We start from the raw sequence: 26,020 nt of genomic DNA, 5'->3' as shown, positions 1-26,020 counted from the left end.
TAGCCCTATGTTCCATTTATCATAATCATGTTTAATCAATTAACCATGGTTCCATCACTGATTTCAGATCATATATAATTGGAGTTAGAGCACTAGCACTTCTACCCATATGCAATAAAAACCCTCGGGAACAAGGTAATTGTCATCAACAGCTAGGATGTCCTTATGGTTTGCAATATTATACACATGTAGGGTGAAATGCTTAAAAATGAGTAGGACAACAAGGTAGGCCCATGCTATTCTTTCCTTGGTTCACGTACTCCTGCTGGTCTTGCTAGTCCTGCTGGTCCCCAAAGAGCTCCGGACTCCCGAAATACTCCTCACCGTCTGGGCTCGATCAATACATCACAATCATCACGCATACTAAGACAAACATGCAAGAGAACAATTCCTAAAGTTAGAACAGTATACCAGCAGTAAATAAGTTGAATAAAAGTTTCCCAAAATCATCTACGTGCTGCTACGATCACGTCAACGCCAAATTCAAGAAAAATGGACTTACGACGCGAAAGTTACGCTTTTAACGGGATTTCAACAGCAATCTACGGACTTGTAATTAACTAGGAAATCTAACAGTGGTAAACCTAAACAACAGTGCTACCAACATGAAGCTTACAAAATTACGAAACTAACGCAACTTGAACGGATCGATTCGGAGTTCAAACGACGATTTTATAGCTGAAACAAAGCGGTGGCAATTCTGTAAATAAGGCATAGTTTAAACGAATTTAAATAAATAAATTAAATCCTAGAAAATCTCTCTGGCCGAGGACTGCGCGCGCAGAATCAAGATTTTTGAGGGGCTCTTTAACAAGATCGCCCCCGAAGGGGCATGGGCTCTCCTCGGCCGTCCGATTGGAAATGGACGCGCGAGATTAAAAGAAAGAAAACAGAGGGAGAGAGAAGAGGGCGTGCCGGCCGGAGGGGAGGGAGGGCGCGGCGGCGCCGCCATTGACGGCCAGCCTGAGCTTGCCGGCGAAGTCCTGGAGAGCGCTACGGAGCTCGGTTTCGCGAACTAAACACACCGGGAGAGAGAGAGAACGATGGCGAGTCCAATCCTAGCCCTTGCGCGGCCGGAGAAACGCCCGCACTGCGCGGGCCGCCACGTTGCCATGTCGGAATCCGCGGAGCTCGCAACAATGGTGCGAGAAGGCACAAAACCGCACGGGACTTGACCGAGAAGGATGCGGGGAAGGAATGGAGCTCACCAGCGCGAAGATTGGAGGCGGAGGGGGCTCAGGACGGCGGCTTCATGCGGAGGGTCGCGGCGGCGCTCTGCGACGGTTTCTGCGCAAGCCGAGAGGAGCAGAGAGAAGAAAATGGGGAGGGGGAAAAAGCTTAGGCGCGCGGGGGCTCTCCAACTTAAAGACCGAGGCGCGGGGAGGGGAGAACGTGGGAGCGGGGGCTTCGGCCTGGGCGGTTTAGCTGAGAGAGGGAGATTCGGGGGCGGGCGGTTGGAGGAAGGGGGTGGATTTGACGAGTGGGCCCCACCCGTCAACCGCCAGAGAGAAAGAGGGGGAAGGGAGCCAGCCAGCTGGGCCTCGGCCCACAAAGGGGCGCGGGGTTTGGGCCAAAATGGCCGAAAAGAAGGAAGGGGGAGAGAGAAAGGCTTTTTCCTTTTTATTTTCCAAACAAAATTTTCAAACTCTTTTCCAAATGAATTTTTGAATTCAAATTCCTTTCTTCAAAACCACTCATCACATAAAAGAAGTGCACCAGCATGTATGCAACAAAATATTAGCCTAAACTTCTATTTAATTTTAATTTCTCCAATTTTATTTATTTTCCTATATTGAAAATGCTCACAAAATAGATTCATTTAAATTCAATTCATCTATTTTAAATAAATAAAATTTTTGGGTGTTACAACAAGGTAGTTGCTCCTGCCGATAAAACTGAACTTCAATCCTTGATTGGCAAGATTAATTTTATCAGACGATTTATATCCAATTTATCGGGTAAGATCTGAGCTTTCAGTCCTTTGCTTAAATTGAAGGCCGATCAAGAATTTGTATGGGGAAAAGAGCAATAGCTGGCTTTAGATGAAATTAAGAATTATTTGACAAAGCCCCCAGTATTAGTTCCACCTTAGCATGGGAAACCCTTCAGATTATACTTATCAACCGATGATGCAGTTATCGGTTCAGCTCTCATTCAAGAATTGGAAGGGAAAGAACGTTTGATTTATTACTTAAGTAGAAGATTGGTGGATGCTAAGATGAGATATTCGGCTATTGAGAAATTATGCTTATATTTATACTTTTCTTGTACTATATTAAGAAATTATTTGCTATCAGCCGAATGTACTGTCATATGCAAAGATGACATAGTTAGATACATGTTATCGATGCAGATTATGAGCGGTAGAATCGGTAAATGGATACTGGCATTGTCAAAATTTGACTTACATTATGAATCGGCTAAGGCAGTCAAGGGGCAGATTATGGCTAATTTTGTTACACAACATTGCAGTTCAGTAGATTCTTTGGAGGTTGCTCCTTAGACGCTTTTCTTTGATGGATCTACCTGTGATCAAGGGGTAGGTATCAGTATAGTGTTGATCTCTCCCCGAGGAAAGAATTATGAATTTTCTTTGCTGATTGTTGCTACATTGACAAACAATCAGGCTGAGTACCAAGCTCTGGTCAAAAGATTAGAGTTATTAAGGGAGGTTCGTGCCGATGCTGTCGAAATCTTTGATGATTCTATGCTTGTTATAAACCAATTGGCTAGAGTTTATGAATGCCGAAGTGAGATTTTAGTGTCATATTATGAAAGATGTTTGCAATTGTTAAAGGAATTCAAGGATTTCCCTTTGGAACATGTTCCCTGATTACATAATGAAGAAGCTAATCGGTTGGCTCAACATGCTTCGAGATATCAACCTATCTTGGAGGTATTTTTATTGGCAATCAATGTCGATGACTGGAGAAGGGAAATCATTGATTACTTAAAAGATCCATCTAAGAAAGTTGAAAGGCGTGTTAGATTTCAAGCCACTAAGTATGTACTCCTTGATGATGAATTATATTATCGTACTGTGGATGGAATTTTGCTCAGATGTCTTAGTGATGATGAGTCCAAAAGTTTGATGGGTGAAATTCATGAGGGGCTATGTGGAGCACATCAATCAGCTTTCAAAATGAAATGGATGATTAGACGAAATGGGTATTATTGGCTGACTATTCTTGAAGATTATTTTAAATATTTCAAAGGATGCCAAGGATGTCAATAGTTTGGTAATATTCAGAGAGCACCTGCATCGGCTATGAATCCTATTATTAAGCCTTGGTCGTTGCGAGGGTGGGCTATTGATCTCATCGGTCAGATTTTTCCACCATTGAGCAAGGGACATAAGTTTATTCTTGTCACTACTGATTATTTTACTAAATGGGTTGAAGCTGTTCCTTTAAAGAAGGTGACATCGGCTAACATGATTTATTTTGTTAAGGAACATATTTTTTACCGATTTGGTATTCCTCAAACAATCACTACCGATCAGGGTACTATGCGTACATCGGGAGAATTTGATGAATTTGCAATCAGTATGAGAATTAAGGTGTTGAATTCTTCTCCTTACTATGCTCAAGCTAATGGGCAGGCCGAGGCTTCTAACAAAGGGATTATTAAGCTCATCAAGCGAAAGATTGAAGAAAACCCTAAATGATGGCATACGGTGTTAAATGAAGCCTTGTGGTCGTATCGGATGGCATGTCATGGTGCAACTAAAGTGTTGCCTTACCAGTTGGTATATGGGCACGATGCTGTGCTACGTTGGGAGATCAAAACTAGCTCTAGGCGGATATTTTCTCAAGACCAATTAGCTGCCGATGATTATGTTACTCTAATGAAAGATGAGTTGGAGGATTTGACAAGTCATCGTTTGAAGGCTTTGGTAAATATAGAAGAAAATAAGAAGACAGTAGCTAGATGGTATGATAAAATGGTAAAGGTTAAGGAGTTCATTGATGGTGATTTAGTTTGGAAGTTAATTCTACCAATTGGGACTAAAAGTTCAAAATTCTGAAAATGGTCTCCTAATTGGGAAGGTCCTTATTGGATAAGTCGATCTACTCCTGGCAATGCATATATTCTAGAGACTCTCAAAGGAGTTGAATTTCCTAGGGCATTAAATGGAAAATATTTAAAAAGATACTACCCTAGTATCTAGGTCGATGCGTAAAAAGTTTAAGTGCCGATAACAATCCTATCGGCTGGATCAAATACTAGTGTTTTCAAAAGAACCGATGAAACGTGTTGCCGATAAAGAAGTTTACACATTTAGCAAGGCTTGAATGGCCGATATCGCATGCAAGCGAATCTGATTGGCTTCTTCTATCTCTCGGGTATCTTCATCGGCTGAGCCTTCTACTGGTTTCAGCTTCTTCATCATCTGCAGCGCCTTACAAGCTTGGGCATCCCTTTCCTGCTGAAGATTTCTGAGCACATCAGGCAGTTGGCTTTCTTCCTGCTTGTCCTGGGTCAATGCTTCCTCGACTTGTTTAAGTTCAGCGAGCAGAGCTTCTCTCTTTGCCGATAGATTGGAAATTTTCTGCTTCAATTCAACACCTAAGGACTGCAAAGTGCCAATGCTCTTATGCTTCTCATCGGCAGCGTGCTTTACCTGCAACATTTCCTCTTTGAGTTGGGCATGGGCAGCTTTGTCGGCAAGGCGTTGAATGGCTTTTTGGTACTGAAGCTGACAACTCTCCAAATTGGCAGCTTGGAGGAGCATCTCTTCGGCATCGGCAGAGATTTGACCACGAAGAGTTTTGAAGATAGCCATGGCCATGTCAGAATCATCTACTAGCTGAGTTGTGTCTTGATGTAGTAGAGCCAACAGATCCTCTAATTTGGACATGATTTCCACCGATGCGATTCCCAGCGCTAAACAAGAACTTGCTTCTTCACCTTCATCATCAGAGATGTCGATGGCGAAAGAAAACAAGCTATCAGGGGAATCTTGTTCCGGAAAGCAGAGAAGAAAGTGAGTCAAACAAAGTCAGGAATGAATGATGCAGAGTTGATAAGATTGGATGACTTACTTGCTTTAAGGCAATCTCCTGCCTTTGGCTGAGCGATATGGCTTGGGTTATACCCTGATCGGCTGGATCTGCCAATGGAATATCTTCAGCTGCAAAATCGATTAGATATTAAAAATGATGTTCTTGTAAGAAGTTCATCGATAGTGACCTAAGGATTGATATTTTACCTTGGGAGGGAGCAGTGATTGTTTGCTTAGGGGCAATGGCCAATGACGTGCCTTGATCAGATGGATCGATGGTTTGTTCAGGTACATCGGCTGGGTCTACTTGAATCTAGGGTGCCGGACGAGGCAGAGAGGTTGGTTCTGTTTTCTGTCATTTTGGCTGAGTCTTGGTGCTTTTGGGGGTTTTTCTGTTAGGAGGAGCTTGGCTGGTTGTCGACAGGGGGGCATCGGCACCCGATGATTGAGTACCTTGGGCTCTTGCCGATTCGCCAGTTTGCTGCTACAAGATTTAAGAATTTTGTGAGTCAAATATAAGAGCAGAGGAATATCTCTGAAATTCATTAGGGAATGAAAGTGTTTGGTGCGAAACAAAGTTACCGATGACGTTCTGGTCATGATCAATGCACCCTAAAAGGATAACATAAATATAGATCAAAATTGGAATAACAGGAATTAATTGAGGATTCTTACCTTAAAGCTTCCGCCAGAGTAGCGGCAGCAACTGATGGAGTGGCCTTTGATCACTTGGTGGTCATCCTGTTAAAATGAACACCTCGGTGCATCAGGGTTGCTAGACTTGGGGCGTTGTGGCTGACCAGAGAAACTAGAGATACTAGATGGAGGTCGTACGACCGCCCACTTCTGCTTACTGATGGTGCTGGGTCATCGACCTGTCAAAATAAAAAAGTGAGTTACCAATGAAGTTAGAAGTAAAGAAGTTATTGAGTATCGGAAGAGAACTTACAACATCATCGGGAATTTTGTGCTCAGGGTGAATCATGTTCCGGTACATATGAACCGATATCGTGAACAGTTGTTCCTTCCATTCTTCCCACCACAGCTTGTAATATTCAGTAATGAAGGAAGCTGGGACCCAAGCCGATAGATCAACATCTGTATCGGCATCTGGATGAAGTTGAGCTACCCTGATCCATTCAAGACTGCTGGTTATTGTCTCCCTTGGCTTGACCACATCGGCATAACAAAGTTTGATGGGCAGCTGACCAAAAGCTAACTGGCGGGATAAAGCAGATGGGTTGTAGAATTCATAAGTTGTGTTGGTATTCTTTCCACTGCCAAAGTTGTTCACTGGGATTGCCCTTGGGTTAATAATTGCCATCATCAGGTCATTATCCTTGTTGAGTGTATCACCGGCAAGATGGAAGAGGAGAGGGAACCTAGATTCTTCACCTTCATAAGGCATCCAAGCCCGATGATCCCTGGAAAGACCGTTGTAGAACGTTTGGAAGAATCGGCCAATCTGGTTCTCATTTGCATCGGTCCCAGGAAGGACTATGATGGCTTCACCATAGTTGAGGGGCGAGCGCGTTGCCGATTCATCCTCTGCTAGTTCATGGTCCTCAGCAATGTCCTATGGGAATCGCTATGCGAAGAAATCCCATTGCAGGCATTTGTGCATATGGGCATTGAGCCACATGTTGATGAACCACTAGGGGCCTCCCAAGTTGCCGATGGGTTCACCCAGTAGAAGCATCTACTTGATGAAGAAGATGATAGGTAGAGCTTAAGAGATATCGGCCAATAGGGAATCAGTGGCCATTGGCTAGTCGCTCGGCTGCCGATAGGTAAACGCAAGTTGGCCCTACCAATCGGCCACAAAAGATAAACTTGTCCAACCACATGTTCAGGAAAATGGCTTGTGCTCTTTGGCTAACCGATCCGGTTTGTCGATACCTCTAGATATATCCTGACCTACCGCCGATGTTACGGCTGTCTACCCTATGCTCAGGTTTTTGATTAAAAATGTCACTATCATCAGCAGTTGAGATGTCTAAGCCAGTAAGCATAAGAACATTGGCAAGTGTAGGGGAAGCCGGGCCTTGACCAAACATAGAAGCATTGAAGGTATCTGACCAGAAGTATGAGGATACTATCATCATTGATTCGTTTTTCTCCATATCGACAATGGAGAGTCTGATACACTGGTCTATTTTGCGCTCTCTCCAGTACACCTCATTAGCCCCACTAACTCTTAGAAACCAGTTGATATGACCATGCCAGCAAGCAAGATGTCACAAGCTCCAAGTCAAGCAACAACCACTCAAGTTTTACCTACACCGACACCAGCCCAAGTCATCGATGCACCGGTTACACGTAGTCATGCAAAGAAGCTACAACAAGAGGTTCACACACTACTTTGTGAGATTCATTTTAATATTAATAAGAATTATATACTACCTAAGTATTGTACCTTGATTGTACTCAGGTATATAGAAGAAGAGAAGGATGAATCGGACCCTGAAGACAGACTAGCAAAACGAACCAGTAGAGTCAAGAATGGACCAGTGCAAAGAAATCTTCATAACCTTTTACTCACAAAAGCTATGAAGGTCCATGAGGACTTATTTGAAAGCTTGTCGAGTCTGCTTTCCAATGCCTCAAGTCTCATCTCATTTTGACGTTGCAATCGAGAGTTATGCTTGGATTAGTCAAGATTGCTCAGAAGGTCAACAGTCTATCATGACAGAATGTTGGTACAACATTCCGTGCAAAACTATACCAATATACAATGTTTCATGGTGAATGGCATATATTGCTGGAAAGCTCTTGGAGTCTAGTTTCACACCCAAGAAACGGTTCGTCATTTAGACTTCCCAATAAAAAGTTATGGTCAGTTTATTGGAAACTGCTCTGGAGGCCAACAGTCACGCAAAGCCAGTTCGGGAATCCATTCCGAGGGGACCTTTCACATTGCCTTCCCTAAGAAACTCTGTTTCATTTTCATACCTATCTAGGAGAGTTGTTCCTAGTATAAATATCCCCTACCTCTAAGCTATTGGCAACCTTTGATCATTTTGATAAACTACATGATATTACAGTCGCGCTGCTGAGTGCCTTACTCAACCTTTGTTCTTCCTTGTTCTTCTTGGACTTGTGAAGTGAATCCTCTAGGTTCCCCTACTTCGTGCTCTATGGATTCCGTTTGGCTACGCCGTATTGTGTGGATTATATTTGGATTGTGGTTTTGCGGTCGTTCGGAGATCGAGTCGAAGTCTTCGTGGTTTCGGTGCCTCTTTCCCCGTCGCTTGGTCGCATCCAACCTTTATCAAGTCTAAAGCTAGTTACCTGCTGTTCGCAGCAAGTTATCCTTGTTCTTTTGATCTACTGTCGTGAAGATTGGGCCACCCTAGTACCAATTCATATCGGTAGCCTACCACCAGTCCTTCCACCCCTTAGTGGGTTTTCGCCAAGATCAGAAAGTATTTTTCCACAGATCTAGAGAAAAATTTTCAGCCCTGAACTGAATCCTATTGGTTTTGGCGTTTAGTATGTCAGTGGGATCTGGATCACCCATCGAACCCAAGCATTGGAGGTGAGGTTGTTCGGTGGGGATAACTATTTTCTCTCTTAGTTCCTAAGTTTGGGGATAAAAAAGATAGAAGAAAAAGAGAAAAAAGTGCTAAGCATATGAACTTACAAGAATGTGAAGAACTACAGTAAGAAAGAGAAGAGATAGAAGTGGATTAACCTCAGGTACGTTGAAACTGATGGCCATTTCCTCCAAGATGAAGAGAAGATCAGGAACTTGAAGAATGTGGGTTGAGAGTCTTGCTGCAGAGGGGCTTCTCGTTGGGGTTTTTGGGCTTTTCTTCGAGGTCGCCACTGGTGAAGATGGGACTAGAGATGGAAAAAATGACGAGGTAGAAGATGAGTACTGAGGAAGGAAGTATTTATAGGTTGAGATGAGTGGGGGTATTTTTGACTTATCTCTTTGCCGCATCCGTGAAATTCGAGGTTGTTCAGATGGATATGTTAACTATTCGCATGATAATCAAGGGATTGTGCAGGTGATTTGATGGCAAGTAATCATGATTTTGAAGATATTTCATTGTGCACAATATTTTAATAAGTCATCGGCAATCCGTCCTAACACTAGAGTTTTGCCGATGGACAGTTTTCCCTTTGATCTGGTGCGGGTGGTTAGAAGATTTGAGATATTTACTCAGACGCGAAGATCAAGGTTGAGGTTGTTTGGATTTGGTAATAAGTTTTTATTAGAAGGAAAGTAATTATGAAAAGATCGTCATCATCTAAAGTAAAATTTGGAGCATTAATGATTTAATATTCCAAAATTGGGGGCTATGTGTTGACACCATTTTTGAGTATGAGTCTAGATGGTTAAAGGGGTCTCATCGGTAATAGGAAGTTGTTGTGCTAGATCAACAGAAGGGTAACAAGAGCCGATTTGAATGATGCCAATGATGGAATGGTAATTGGTGGGAGGATGCTGCTGGCCTATGGATGGAGACACTAATTGCTAGTTATTGTCGATTGATCGACGGTGCCGATAGAGAGCACTTGGTTGCCGATGTTGATGGAGAAGAACGTGAAAGTTGCTAAGAAGGAGACTACAGGGGGTATGCCGATGAAGCAGGAGCCGGTGGAGGTTTCATCGTAATTGAAGCAGATACAAGAATAGATATGTGTTATTTTCTATATTTATTAGAGCATGCCTTATGTAAGAGTCCTGTTTTGTCTAGAAATAGATCCTAGTCGTATACGGTTGTAACTCTTTGGGTCAGGGTATAAATATAGACCTAGCAACAATGTAAGAGATATATCAATCAATATCATACACAAATTTTACATCTACTTTTTCGACGACTTCGTCAACTCGCATATTTTCTTCTGTTTACGAGTTCTTAGGGATTCAACGAGTAATACTCGACGAATTCTTGAGTTCTGTGTGAGTACCTCTTGGCCGTGACATCCGGGAGCATCGCTGTTGTCGGGACCAAAGTATACAAGTTATCACCTTTGTCGATTGCTAGGTCAAATCGGCTGGCACGCCTTAATATCGAAATTGGGTATTAGCCCTTTGTGTTTGTAGATTTATTTTTGCATCAACACCTTGGAAAACTGTTATCTAAGCTAGCAAAGTACTTAGCATAACATATGATGGCCATTGGGCTTGGGCTGAAAAGTAGAAGAGCTGGTACAGTCTGAAGGTCCAGATCCAGAGAGGCTTGCTTGATAAGTGGCCCCAACTAAACTATCCTCAAAGTTTAGTTTTCCTCCCTAAACCCAAAAACCTAGCAAATCTCCTCTCTCAACTTTTAAAGTCATTTATTTTACATCCCTAACCCGGTTATAAGTGGTTTTCAAAGGCAGTTTTGCCCTTTTTATTTATTTTGGCTATTTTTTTTAAATCATAATAAATACAATATTTATAAAATAGAAAATCCAATTTTATTGGACTCCACATGAGTAGATCTATACAGTGTGTAGTATGCTTTAGTAGAAAATTTTTCTTGATTCTTTTCTATAATTAGTTTAGAGCTACAATTTCTATAGTCAATTATGGTGAAATATTTATGGTTGGCTAATTATTATATGATTATTAATAAGTCCATGCTCATTGGATCATGTATAGCTGAGTTATAGATTTATTTAGTTTTATGCTTACTAAATATTTTGAAAATAGTAAAATGTGTGTAAAAATAGAAACGAGTTAAAGCATATAATAGTTAGACCACCATAAAAAACACTACAATTGGACCATAGAAAGTGCAACTTTGCATTAAGTATAGAAAAGCATAGATCTAAAGATACAACAAAAAAAATTATACTAAAGCATACCATATTATATGTTTATTTTTTATATCTATTGATGTGGAGTCCAATAAAATTGTATTATTCATTGTATGATTTTTCTACGATTTACTATATTTTTTCAAATATATAGCAAAAATAAATAAAAAGGAAAAGACAAACCTACCTTTGAAAGCCACCTATGACCAACTCTATAGATAAAACAAATGGTTTTAAAAGTTAAGGGAGGCGTTTGGCTGATTTTGAGTCCAGGAAGAAAACTAAACTTCGAGAATATTTCAGGATGGTAAAATTGACTTTTTCCTTGAAACACATCACGAGGCCCATCTCTGGGAGTGTGGCCAGTGTGGGCCTAAATGTTTAGGGCCCAAACTAGCATGGACTGGCCCTAATGGCCATAAGCTCAGTCCACCATGCCCCTAGATTACTGCCTCTTTCGCCAACATAATCCATAGCAATATGGACTCATATGTAATAATTTTGGCCCCTAATTATACATGTGTCCAAATTAGAGCTAGAGCTCTCCTAAGCATGTTTCCGAGAGCCTAACTTCATAGTGGATCTAGGTGGAGCTACTGCTCTGGATATGTTTTTTCGGAGTCGTAGGTCCCCCTTTCCATGTGAAAAACTAGTGCACACTTGTGGAAAACCGGTGCTCTAGAAGTGTTTTATTGTTTCTTTGATACACATGAGATCATGTATAGTAGTATCAATGTAAACATAATAATTCTTTAGATCAACTCAATTTAACATAAGTAGAACAATCCAAAATCAAAGAAACAATAACACAAGAAATAAACTAAAGAAATAGTTGATTTCCTATTTTTCCTGATTAGATCTGCTCAAGGAAGTCTGACAAAATTTATTTTGCGATTTTTGGATTTTCTTGCATGTTTCTTTCATTTTCAAAAGTTCGTGTAACATTGCTCCGTAAGTCTTGGCTTATTCTACTATGGGTCAATAATATAACTGTGTACGACATCAAGTATGAGCTGGAGACTACTCAAGGAAGGGGAGCAGCAAGGAGGGGAGACAAAGGCGGAGCTATGGCTGTGGGTGGTGAAAGATAGGTTTGAGTTGAGGGGCAACACAGCTTAAATCCTATTCATTTGGTAGAAAAACAATGACAGAAAGTACTGTTTACTGATTTATTCCGAGAGAAAAATACTGTTGAATGATTGACAAATTTAGCAGATAAGCTTAGACTAAAGTTTAGTCTATTGTTGGATAAAGACTAAACATAGATTCACTAAAAAAGTTATAATAAGTTCTACTCATCATTTAGCCCTATTTGTTATTATTAGCCTATGATTATTTTATATTTAGAGTTTATCTTTGGCCTTTAAAATATAGCCTAAAGTTTAGTATATCTAACCACCCTCTAAGTCCCTAGGCTCTAGTTTAGATCTACAATTTCTTTAGTCAATTATGGTGAAATATTTATGGTTGGCTAATTATTATATGATTATTAATAAGTCCATGCTCGTTGGATCATGTATAGCTGAGTTATAGATTTATTTAGTTTTATGCTTACTAAATATTTTTGAAAATAGTAAAATGTGTGTAAAAATAGAAACGAGTTAAAGCATATAATAGTTAGACCACCATAAAAAACACTACAATTGGACCATAGAAAGTGCAACTTTGCATTAAGTATAGAAAAGCATAGATCTAAAGATACAACAAAAAAAATTATACTAAAGCATACCATATTATATGTTTATTTTTTATATCTATTGATGTGGAGTCCAATAAAATTGTATTATTCATTTTATGATTTTTCTGCGATTTACTATATTTTTTCAAATATATAGCAAAAATAAATAAAAAGGAAAAGACAAACCTACCTTTGAAAGCCACCTATGACCAACTCTATAGATAAAACAAATGGTTTTAAAAGTTAAGGGAGGCGTTTGGCTGATTTTGAGTCCAGAAAGAAAAACTAAACTTCGAGAATATTTCAGGGTCGTAAAATTGACTTTTTCCTTGAAACACATCACGAGGCCCATCTCTGGGAGTGTGGCCAGTGTGGGCCTAAATGTTTAGGGCCCAAACTAGCATGGACTGGCCCTAATGGCCACAAGCTCAGTCCACCATGCCCCCAGATTACTGCCTCTTTCGCCAACATACTCCATAGCAATATGGACTCATATGTAATAATTTTGGCCCCTAATTATACATGTGTCCAAATTAGAGCTAGAGCTCTCTTAAGCATGTTTCCGAGAGCCTAACTTCATCGTGGATCTAGTTGGAGCTACTGCTCTGGATATGTTTTTTCGGAGTCGTAGGTCCCCCTTTGCATGTGAAAAACTAGTGCACACTTGTGGAAAACTGGTGCTCTAGAAGTGTTTTATTGTTTCTTTGATACACATGAGATCATGTATAGTAGTATCAATGTAAATATAATAATTCTTTAGATCAACTCAATTTAACATCAATAGAACAATCCAAAATCAAAGAAACAATAAGACAAGAAATAAACTAAAGAAATAGTTGATTTCCTATTTTTCCTGTTTAGATCTGCTCAAGGAAGTCTGAAAAAATTTATTTTGCGATTTTTGGATTTTCTTGCATGTTTCTTTCATTTTCAAAAGTTCCTGTAACACTGCTCCGATAAGTCTTCTTGGCTTATTCTACTATGGGTCAATAATATAACTGTGTACGCCATCGAGTATGAGCTGGAGACTACTCAAGGAAGGGGAGCAGCAAGGAGAGGAGACAAAGGCGGAGCTGTGGCTGTGGGTGGTGAAAGATAGGTTTGAGATGAGGGGCAATACAGCTTAAATCCTATTCGTTTGGTAGAAAAACCATGACAGAAAGTACTGTTTGCTGATTTATTCCGAGAGAAAAATATTGTTGAATGATTGACAAATTTGGTAGATAAGCTTAGACTAAAGTTTAGTCTATTGTTGGATAAAGACTAAACATAGATTCACTAAAAAAATTCTAATAAGTTCTACTCATCATTTAGCCCAATTTGTTATTATTAGCATATGATTAATTTATATTTAGAGTTTATCTTTGGCCTTTAAAATATAGCCTAAAGTTTAGTCTATCTAACCACCCTCTAAGTCCCTAGGCTCGATTTCTGGCTCATTCATAGCATTCGACTTATTGAAGCAGAGATAAGAGAGCGAGATTTAGAGACGGGCAATACAACTTAGTCTAGTGCTGGGTTCGTGCGTGGCAACACGTTGGCTCATTCTCGGCATGGTGAGAAGAGACACTCGGCAAGCTCAGTGATAACTGAACTAGTACTATGTAAAAGAGCGTTAAATTCACACCTGATATAAATATGTCACCACGTATGTGCGTCTACAGCTCTGTAGTAACTAGCCGGTGCGGGTCGTCAGTCCAATGATATCAACACGCGTCTGTAATAAGCTATTATTACATATGCGTGTGTTGTTTTCCAAGTCTAGGATAGCAGGGTCAAAATCTACAAGCGCGTCTATGGTATACGCGTCGGTAGTAACATCACTTATTGCAGACAGACGCGTGTTGACACAACTCGTCTAGGATATAGCTTCACATGTGCATTTTGAATCTGTATATGCAGTAGATAGTACAGACACATGTCCTGATTCTCGAGACCGTGGATAGCTATAGAAAAGTCTACGGACGTGCGTACCGTATACACATCTATAGTATCGTGGGTGCTTTAGCTGGCCTCTTGCATGAGAAGAGCGAGGGTATTGGCGCGCTCTGCTATGGCAGGCGACAGACCAAAGGGGCTAGGTATACTACAACATAGTAAAGAGGGGCGCGCTGGTGTGGTTAGGCGTGCTTTGCTGCTGTATGTAGCTAGGTAAGCTTGTGATCGAGTCTAGCTAACTAATTAACTTTTCCTCTCTACAGTGTGATCGATCTTGTGCTCTAACTATGCTTTGCCATCTCTTGAGTAGCTACAGGTGATCGCCTATGGCGTGCTTAGCTCTCCTCCCTGCTCTCGTCTTCGACCTCCTATTCTCTAGTGTGCGCTCTTCTCTCTGTGAGCAATGCGGTGAGCTTGTATGAAATTGTGACGAATGATTGTAATGTGAAACTAATAGTCTACTAAGATATATGTTGCTTATATTCTTCCATTTTTAATCTTTTTTATAGTCGATGGAGGATCGACGCTACTAGATGTACGTTAAGAATCATACTTCTGATGAGTACTTGGAAGGACTTAATAATTTCAGAGCTGTTGCAGAGGAGGACATATGGAATGGAGATAAGACATCTATGTTGTTCCCATGTGCTAATTATAAGAATGGCAAGCAATTCATGAACAAGTGGACAGACTAGGGTCACCTAATTCTTTGAGGATTTATGGATGACAACAAATGTTGTAACAAACATAGAGAACAAGAAGCACTAGTAGAAATGTGTTCATCAATGACGATTCACTAGTGACGTTCATAATTTTTGTCATTGAAGGTTTGTGTCTATGATAAAATAGTACTCGTCCATCATTAGTCATAAGTGATAGAGCTTTGGCATGAAAAATAATGACGAAACCAAAATAATCGTCATATAATTAAAACAATAAATCGTCATTGATTGTTAGACATGGCGCCATTCTCCTCCATTTTTTTTGCCTTTTTAAAAAAATAGCTCACCACTGGAGTACTTGCTGCTTTGTGAATTGAGATTACATATTCTTTTTTATAAACTAATAAAGATGGTAATTCAATATTAGATATTCACATGGCACCGTGGTCCCACAACTAGGTCCCACATCGATGACGTGGCGCACCCAGCCTAGTGATGACTTGGCGCAACCGTCCCACTCTCGGATCCCACATTGATGACGTGGCATAGCTGTCCCACGTCAATGATGTGGCGCATCCAGCTTGACGACGACTTTGTGTAGCGGTCCCATTGTCGGGTCCACCTCGATGACGAGGCGATTCGGCCCCACGGTCGACACCAGGTAGCATCTAGCCCGACCCAGTTCCTCTTTTTTTCTGAACCAAGCCAGCAGACGCAAACCTAGGTTGGTGCTGACACGAAGCCCAGGCCCAACTATGCAAATTTAGGTAGTCACCGACAGGCTTCCACCTCGTCCTTTTTTATTTGGCAAAAAACTTAAAAAATCCTCCAGCAAGGAGGTTCGAACCTGCGACACGCTGTTGACTCTTCTTAGCATCACTACCTAGGATTGTCAGTCTTTGGCACAACACTAAAAATGCTAGTGTGACACCAGAAGTGGCAAACGGTTTTACCGCAAGCGGAAGATGATCAATGTAGCACTTCACTAGGAGTATTCTAGGTATCGTATTTTCCACGGGGAATGAGAAGTGGATTAAATAGAAAAATTGAGTCGTCAGATGATGATCCAAGGGCTTAGAATTGGGTGGAGAGGTATTTCTAGTATTTGGCTTCTGGCTAAGCTATCCCAAGTATACTGAGAGTTAACTCCCTTCCTACTGTAGCCAATAAGTGAAAAGGGTGTGGCGAAACACTTCCCTAGGTGGCTACCATGCAGTCCAACTATTATTTGCAACTAGCCTAACAACACACCAAAGAGAACTCCTAATGTCCAGCAGAGGCCTATCACGCTTTGCTGCTGGCGTTCTTCAGGTGCGACAAGAAGTCCACAAGGGTGGACTTAGTGTAGACACCATGTCTACACTAATTCTACTACTCTAGACCCAGCTAAGGTTTCGAGCACTTCACACAAGGCAAAGCAATGTGCTAGTAGGCCGGTTGTATACTTAAAATAAACTAAGACAGAAAGTAAATACTGGAAGTACTTAGGTGAAAGGCAACTAGAAGGAAGACTTACTAGAAGACAAGTGTTGATGCAAAAATAAATTTGCAAACACAAAGGGCTAATACCCAATTTCGATATCAAGGCATGCGAGCCGATTTGACATAGCAATCGACAAAAGTGATAACTTGAATACTTTGGTCTTGACAACAGCGATGCGCCCGGATGTCACGGCCAAGAGGTACTCATGCGGAACACGAGAAATCGTCAAGTATGACTCGCCGAATCCTTGAGAACTCGTAAATAGAAAAAAGTACACAAGTTAATGAAGTCATCAAAAAGTAGATGTAAAAGTAGATGTAAAACTTGTGTTTTGATATTGATTGATTCTCTATTACATTGCCGCTGGGTTTATATTTATACCCTAGCCCCTAATAGTTACAATCAAACATGACTAAGATTCAACTAGAGTAAACAAGACTCTTACATATAAGGCATATCTAGCAAATTATGGAAAAAGAAATAAAGCCCTAAACCCTCATTGGTTCCTCCTTCATGTCTTCATCGGCTTTGGTTTCAAGTCTTCATCGGCTCCCGTCTCATCGGCATCGGCAACCATAAGTCTCATCGGCAACAATAGGCTAGCAGAATCCTTCCACTAACTATCATCCCATCATCGGATCATTCAAATCGAGCCTCGACACCCTTCTGTCGATCTGACACTGCAACTTCCCCATTATCGATCAGCTCTCCTTAACCATCTCGCCTCATACCTAAAAATGGTGTCAACACATGCCCCCCAGTTTTGGAGTATGAAATCATTATTGCTTCAAAATTTACTCTAGATAATGATGTCCTTTTTATAATTACTTTCCTTCTGGTAAAAATCTATTACCAAATCCAAACAAACTCAGCCTTGATCCTCGCATCATCACAGATCTTCCAACCACCCGTACTCTGATTAATACCAAATCATAGGGACAACCGCCCATCGGCAAAACATCAATGTAAAGACGCATTGCTGATGACTTACTAAAATATTGCGCATAGTGAAATATCTTCAAGATCATGATTACTTGCCATCAAATCACCTGCACAATCCCTTGATTGTCATGCGAACAGTTACCATATCCATCTAAACAACCTCGAATTTCACGGATGCGGCAAAGAGATAAGTCAAAAATACCCCCACTCATCTTAACCTATAAATACTTCCTTCCTGAGTACTCATCTTCTACCTAGCCATTCTCCATCCCCAATCTCATATCTTCCGACGGTGACTTCGACGAGAAACTCCAGAGCTCCAACAACAAGAAGTTCTTCTGTAGCAGAACCCCCAAGCCAAAACCTTCAAGCCTTCGGTCTCCCCCTCATCTTGGAAGAAATGGCCATCAACTTCAATGTGCCCGAGGTGAATCCCGTTTCCATTCTCTCCTTTTCTTATTGTAACTTCCTATATTCTTGCAAGTTCATATACTCAGTATTTTCTTTTCGTTTTCTTCTGTCCTTTTGATTATCCAAACCTAGGAACTGAGTGACAAAATAGTTATCCCTACTGAACAACCTCACATCCAGTGCTTGGGTCCGATAGGCAATCCAAATCCTACTGACAAAATAAACACAGAAACCAACAGAATTCCTTTGAGAGCTGAAAACTTCTCCTTAGATTTGTGGAATGACACCTTCCGATCCTGGCCCAAAACCACTAAGGGATGGAAGGACTGGTTCCTGAGAGTCAGTGGGGCTAACGAGGTGTATTAGGGAGAACGTAAACTAGACCAGTGCATTAGACTCTCCATTGCCGATATGGAGAAAAATGAGTCGATGATGATAGCAGCTGCATACTTTTGGTCAGATACCTTCAATGCTTTCATGTTTGGTCACGGCCCGGCTTCCCCCACACTTGCCGATGTTCTTATGCTTATAGTTCTAGATATATCGACTGCCGATGATGGTAGTCTTTTCAATCGGAAACCCGAGCATAGAGTAGACACCCGTAACATCGGCGGTTGGTTAGGATATATCCAGAAGTATCGGCAAACCGGATCAGTTGGTCAAAGAGAGCATGCCATTTTCTTGAACATGTGGCTGGATAAGTTTATCTTTTGCGGTCGATCGGTGTTTACGGTCCTTAAGTATCAAATTTAATCATCAAATAAACAAAGAAAAGGATCCAAATGCAACCGATACCCAGACTTAGGGTTTTATCTAATAGAATTCCACGAGTTTTGATGTTTGTCTATTTCTGGAAGGGGTTATCAGGAAATACAGAGGAAAAGCCCACATGTCGGGTTTACATAGAGATATTAGCGTGCCGCGCAATTATCCTACATCTAGAAGAGTCCAGAAGCCACGGGAACAAACGGGAGACCGAACGGGCTCAGGGGCAGGGCGCCCGCCCTCCCCCCTTGGGCGCCCACCCTAGCCTCGGAGCCAATTAGAGCCAACTTCACGGATCATGCTCCACCGACCTAAAGGATCAAGGAAAACTGTGCGATTAATGTCGGTTTGATCCGACGGCCCATATTCACTTAGAAGGACTATATAAGCAGACCCCCTGGCCCCTGGAGGAGAGGACCTCTAAACCCTAATTCATTATTCATCTTGGAAGAAGAAGCCTCTGATCAAGCCCTAGAGCCACCACATCAATTAGATCTCTAGTTTACCATAGCATAGGATTAGAACTAGAAGGAGTCAATCTTCGATTGGTTTCCGGATCTGTCAAGATGATTCTTGGTAATTCCTCTACTATTCTTCAATTGTTCATCTTTGTTCTTCAATATTATGAATATGACTTTGTTCTACTTCAATATATTGATTATGACTTTGCTCTACTTGTTTATATTCACAATTATATTGTTCTTAGTCTATCATAGTTATATGCTTGGCTTAGTTAGATTGGAATTATATACATGTTAGGATCATATAGCATTTATCCATGTGTACAGTGGGTAAATGATAAGTATTGTGTAGGCATGGTGCCTATACCGTATTTATCTGCGATTGTACCCTATATGCCAGATCGCGGGGTAGTTCATGGTAGTGACAGCTCCATTGATTCTTATATAGCCCCCCTCTCGTGTATAGGGCTGGCAGAGCAACATTATTACAGGGGAGTGATTGCTATGTTTCTCATATTCCTTGATAATATCACTATGCATGGGCGTAGTCCTGTCTCGCAATGATTGCCAAGTATAATTGCACTAACTATGATATGCTAGATTTTATAGTTAAGAATAACTTAGGAAATATTCTTGTAGTTCGTCCTAATTCCATGCTAATGACTTGCTAGAATATCTATTGAGGTGCTTATCATATTTATATGTGGCTAAGTTATGTTGATCAGATTAATTATCTTTGTCACCATTCATACTTTATCTATCTTTTATGTGACATTTATCCCTGTGTTGATATTTGGGAACGCAATAAGGAATTGATCCGCAAGCGCACGGATATCGGTGAGCACTTCACCCGGGAAATTATCCAGAGTATCGTATTTATTTTTTTACCACTAGGAGAAAGAGTGCATCTGACTAACCGGTCTATTACTACTAACCTTTAGGCACAAAGAATGTCTTTCGATGTGAGTGATAAATAGAGAAGACTGCAACCGTAGTCTCCTTCTAACCTTGGTAAGGGTGATCTACTGTTCTAATGGGGAGGCTAACGGAATCTAGACAACACAAAGGATGTTCGACCCGCACCTATAAACCCTATCCTTCCTGCTAACGAGATGTGATCTACAAAGGTAGCTCGGAAATATCACGTTCCTCACTACTACCACGGTCCAGCTAGTCAGGGAATATCTATGAGTACCCCAGCCTAAACACCACGTTTACGCCAGCAATGATTACTCTAAACTCTACGCGAAGAGATTAAAGTAAACTCATAAACCATAAGAACAATAAAACAAGAACTTACTAGAATTTAGAAGTCGAATTACTGAAGAATTCTAGGAGCAAGCTTCGGGTTAGGAGAACTTGATCCCGCAGGTACAAGCTTGGAGTAGACACCGACAGGCCGGGCTTCCTCCACTCTACACCTCCACTCTATCTCTCTCAATCTAGTAGAAACTAGATGATCTATTTCTACCTTACATTGATTGCTAAGCCTAAAAAGAAATATTAATTAGAGAAGAGGTTTTCCTTCGAGGGCACCCCTCAGTCTCTATGATAATTTCTTCATGTCTTCTCCAGGGGCCAGGGGGCCTCGCTTATATAGTCCTCCCCTTCTATGCGTTTTTGGGTCAATAGCCGAGGTGGTACTATGTTTTTCTTGATCCCATAGGTCGGTGGAATATCCCGAGCGAAGGAGTCCTGATTTGGCTCCAGCAGGGGGGCGGGCGCCCAGGCTACCAGGGCGGGCGCCCTGGGCCTGGCCCAGTTTGGCCTCCGCTTCGGTCTCGTGGCTTCTGGAGTCTTCTAGATGATGTAAAATTGCGCGGTGCGATGATATCTCTATGTAATCCTGACATGTGGGCCTTTCTTCCTTATTTCCTAATAACCCCCTACAGAAATAGATAAACAACAAAACTCGTGGAATTCTGTCAGATCAAACCCTAATTCTAGGTGATGGTTGCATATTGGTCCTTTCTCTTGTTTATTTGATAATTAAAATTGATACTTAAGAACCGTCAATAAATACCCCCATACTTAGGCTTTTACTCGTCCTCGAGAAAAGGATGGTTAAGAACAATATCTGGGGTAAACATTTAAAACATTCTCTTTATAATTGCAGGTTGTTAAAAATTCCACTGTGTACCATAGTCAGGAAGTATATGGTTAAGAGTAAAGATCCTTTCTTCTCAATCGTGTCACTTGGAGTTTTTGTATATTTTTAAAAGAAAGTTAGCATACCTTTTTATCCTCATAGGTTCTCTCAGATCACTTATTATCTTTTTTTGTATATATATCTCCCTGAGGTTGTTTTATTTTGCAAAAAAATTCTCAAGCATACTTACTTTGCATTTATTGCCTGATCAAAACGGGGTCCGAGGAGGGAAATGTCATACTCTTAGATCAAAGACTTTGGAAATTAAAAACTTTGTCATCTCTTGCTGGCATATTGCTTATTAGAGGGACCATGGGCTATCATTTTTTTTAAGTGGATACCGAGGTACCCCTAATTCTACTGCCGGACACTTGTCCATTTTTTCTGCGAGGTTGTCGAGCACTTGCTCCTTTTTATTTCCTCGAAATATCTCTATTTTTGCATAGCCCAAGCCTCTAATGCAATAATACTTCGGAAGAGTGAATCTTACTGAAATAGTGTCTTGATCTTGGGAGCATGATAAATCTCTCAACAAGGGTCTAACTCATTTTGAACAAACTTAATACAGAGCAGATAGCTTTTATAATCATATTTAATATTTCAGTTTTATCAGGCATATAAAACATTGAGGATGGTAGCTAGGAATTTGAATATTTTGAAATAAATTCTCCAAGCAACAATGATATCAAGAATAAGAAACTCATACTCTACCATCACATATTCCATAATGACTTAAGTAACACAGGGTTTTAAAATGATTTTATACTAATTGCGAGTTTTCAGGAAATATCACAGATTGAGATTAATCATGATTAGAAATATTTTAATCCTTTTAATTTATCATGTCGGAAACAGTAATCTGCATAATCCAGAATAAATGTATGTATGAAGTAAAGTGTGCAGAGTGTGTACCTGAATCGTGGAGTAATGTAGTCGGAGTGTGTTTGGCATGTTGAGGGATCTCCCCCATACTTGTTTTCTGCTTTCTTGCACAAAAATAAAGTAGAGACACACAAAACATAATAATAATAGTAATACTAATAATAATAATACTCTTTATTGATCTTGAGGCATTTATTACAAAAGACTGATAGCAAACTGATAACAAACTGATAATAATAGCAAACTTATAATAGCAAACTTAAACCGAATTTAAAGATAGATAACTAAGATGTATTGCCTCAAGGTCTAATCTAGATAACTTAGCGGCGCTCTAATTCCTTGATCTTCTTGTTGGCACTGGCAAGATCCTGCCTAAGGCCTAGTATAACGGTGTTGTGGTTAGAGAGCTGCCTAGTGAGGGAATTAATCGAGGACTGGAGATCTATAATAATTCTATCTAGCCTGCGAACTTCCTCATCAATATCCATTATAGTCTTGCGACGCTTGGGAGGTGTCTCAAAAGCATTGAGAGAGTGCTTCGGGGCTGCCTTTGGAGGGATGAAACGGACTTTGGCTGCTCTAATCCCTTCAAAGTAAGGCCTTTCCTCCTCCGTAGTGTAGCGAACGCTGCTGATCTCGCCGCTCCGGTTGGTCTTGACTCCAACGACCCTCTCATTGGGTCTAGGTGGAAGGATCCTTGTGCCGATTGGCACCTTGATAGTGGTCTTCGTCTTGGATGATGGTCCTTTGAGGAGTAGGGGTTGTGGTGGCGCGGTGAGAACTGGTTGAGCATGGTAAGATTGGGCGGAGCTGCGTTGGCGTAATGGTATGGCTTCTAGCTGACGCTCTGTGTTGGCCGGGACGAGAGCACGGGCATCGGGGTCTTCTACTGGCTCCATGTTGAGGTTGAAGGGGACGACTTCCCAATCGTCGTGGTACTTGTCGGCCATTGGAGTAGCAAGGAACTAATAAAATTTTAATTGAAGTAGAGCTAATTAAGCTCTAATTGAAGGAGAGAAAGCTTGATGGCTTGGTGTTTGAAAACTGAGGTCAGGGGTCTGTTTATATAGGGGTCAAAAGGATGCCTCTATGGGTTGTTCGGGTTGCTCCCGTCGACTTGCGTGGGAAACTTTCCGTCCGAGGGATTATTCGAATTACCATAAGTGCATTTTCCATAACAGAGAAAGTCGGGACCGAGGGGGAACAGGGGCAGGGCGCCCGCCCACTTGACCTGGGCGCCCGCCCTCTCTCTGGCCCTTCTGTGGGCCCACTTCTCCGAGCGCGTTTCTAGATGCGAAATTATTTAGAAAAATATATATATGCCCCAAAACCATCAGACCAAAAGTGTCGGGCTCTAATTCTCCATGGGAAGGTAAAAATGGACTACGTCTATTTCTTCAAATTCTTCATTGGGCTCTAAAAATAATTTAAGACGTTGACCATTTACCTTGAATAACGTACCTTCGCTATTTTGAAGTGTGATAGCTCCGTGGGATGATGAATTGATTACCTTGAATGGTCCTTCCCATTTGCTCCGGAGTTTTCCATGCCTGAAAAGCTTCACCCTGGAATTAAAAAGTAATACCTTATCTCCGGGTGTGAACTCCTTCTTCTTGATTCTCTTGTCATGCCACCTCTTGACTCTTTCTTTGTAGATCTTTGAATTGTGATATGCCTTCTCTCGCCATTCTTCCAATTCTGATAGTTGCATTCTTCTATAATCTCCAGCAACATCTAGGTCCATATTCCACCTCTTTATGGCCCAGTGTGCTTTGAATTCTAGTTCAACAGGTAGATGGCAAGTCTTCCCGTACACCAATTGGTATGGAGACATCCCAATTGGGGTCTTGTATGTTGTCCGGTATGCCCAGAGTGCATCGGGTAACTTGTCTTTCCACGCCGTTCCCATTTCATTTACTGTCTTCTGAAGAATATTCTTGATTTGTTTGTTGGAAGTCTCTGCTTGGCCACTTGTCTGAGGATGATAGGGGGTAGCGACGTTGTGACGGATTCCATGTCTTGATAGGTATTGCTTGAAGCGTTTGTCGATGAAGTGTGCTCCTCCATCACTTATCACTACTCTGGGGACTCCAAATCTTGGAAATATAATTTCTTCGAACATCCTCTTTGAACTGACGTTGTCGGCATGCTTGCAAGGTAATGCCTCTACCCACTTGGAGACATAGTCAACTGCCACCAAGATGTACTCGCACTTCTTTGATGGAGGAAATGGACCCATGTAGTCTATTCCCAAGACATCAAAGAGCTCAATCTGAAGGTTGTTGGTGAGTGGCATTGCATCCCTTGTATTTATTTTTCCGTGTCTTTGACATGGCCCACATCTTCTGATATATTGCTTCGTGTCTTCATACATTGTAGGCCAATAGAATCCACACTGCCAGATCTTTGAATGTGTACAGAATGCTCCATAGTTACCTCCATATGGTGATGAATGACATCTGTCGATGATCTTCCATCCTTCCTCAGTGGTCACACATCTCCTGAGTAAGCCATCAGAGCATACTCGGAAGAGGTATGGCTCATCCCATATATGTGAACGACTTTCTTGAGTAAGCTTCTTCTTGTTTGCTCCTGGTGGTACATACCCTGAAACCATAAAATTAACAATATCTGCATACCAGGGGTCAGACCTGTTAATCCCGTAGAGCATGTCATCCCGGAGTGAATCATTGATTGGGGTTTCCTGTGGACTCTTAAAATACATTCTAGACAAGTGATCAGCAACAGAATTTTCTACTCCTTTTTTATCTTTTATTTCTAAGTCAAATTCTTGGAGTAATAAGATCCATCTAATCAGGCGAGGTTTAGCATCTTTTTTAGTGAGCAAATATTTTAATGCAGCATGATCAGTGTAAACAATTATTTTAGCTCCAACTAAATAAGATCTAAATTTATCAATGGCAAAGACAACAGCTAGAAGCTCTTTTCCAGTGGTTGCATAATTAAGTTGAGCTCCTGTCAGAGTTTTACTGGCATAAGCAATTGCATGATGCTTCTTATCTTTAGTTTGTCCCAATACTGCCCCCACAGCATAATCACTAGCATCACACATAATTTCAAAAGGCAACGACCAATCAGGGGGTTGAATGATTGGTGCAGAGATGAGTGCTTTCTTTAATAAATTGAAAGATGTTAGACATGCATCATCAAATTCGAAAGGAGCATCCTTGGCTAGCAAAAGAGTAAGTGGTCTAGCAATAAATGAAAAATCTTTTATGAATCTTCGATAAAAACCAGCATGGCGAAGAAAGCTTCGAATTCCTTTTATATTCATAGGTGGAGGTAGTTGTTCAATTACTTCAATTTTAGCTTTGTCTACCTCAATACCTCTTTCAGACACTAAGTGTCCTAGCACTATTCCTTCCCTAACCATAAAATGACATTTTTCCCAATTAAGGATTAAGTGCTTTTCTTCACATCTTTGCAAAACCTTGTCTAAGTTTTCAAGACAACTATCAAAAGTTTTTCCATAAACAGAGAAGTCATCCATGAAAACTTCCATAATCTCTTCAATCATATCAGAAAATATAGACATCATGCATCTTTGAAAAGAAGCTGGTGCATTACATAACCCAAAAGACATTCTACGGTAAGCATAAGTTCCATAAGGGCATGTAAAAGTGGTTTTGCTTTGATCATCGGGATGGATCGGGATTTGATGATACCCTGAATATCCATCTAAGAAACAGAAGAACGAATGGTTTGCTAACCGCTCTAGCATCTCATCTATAAAATGTAAAGGAAAGTGATCCTTTCTCGTGGCTTTGTTTAGTTTTCTATAATCTATGCACATCCGCCATCCTGTGACGGTGCGCTGCGGAATTAGCTCGTTCTTTTCATTCATAATAACCGTCATGCCTCCCTTT

The 26,020-nt window shown here is 41.0% G+C and overlaps 1 protein-coding gene across 1 annotated transcript; it reads right to left on the bottom strand.

Annotated features, from left to right (window-relative positions):
- On the bottom strand, nt 1,237–25,527 carry LOC110437576 (uncharacterized protein K02A2.6-like). The gene is made up of 6 exons (XM_021466048.1): nt 25,125–25,527; nt 24,614–24,740; nt 23,653–24,478; nt 5,955–6,581; nt 5,806–5,880; nt 1,237–1,287 (listed from the first exon to the last, which is right to left on the bottom strand). Exons 1-6 carry the CDS (start codon nt 25,525–25,527, stop codon nt 1,237–1,239), a joined length of 2,109 nt encoding a protein of 702 aa, XP_021321723.1.

Source organism: Sorghum bicolor, chromosome 8, assembly GCF_000003195.3.
Source record: "Sorghum bicolor cultivar BTx623 chromosome 8, Sorghum_bicolor_NCBIv3, whole genome shotgun sequence".
NCBI lineage: Eukaryota > Viridiplantae > Streptophyta > Magnoliopsida > Poales > Poaceae > Sorghum > Sorghum bicolor.
This window is presented reverse-complemented; position numbering and strand designations above follow the sequence as displayed.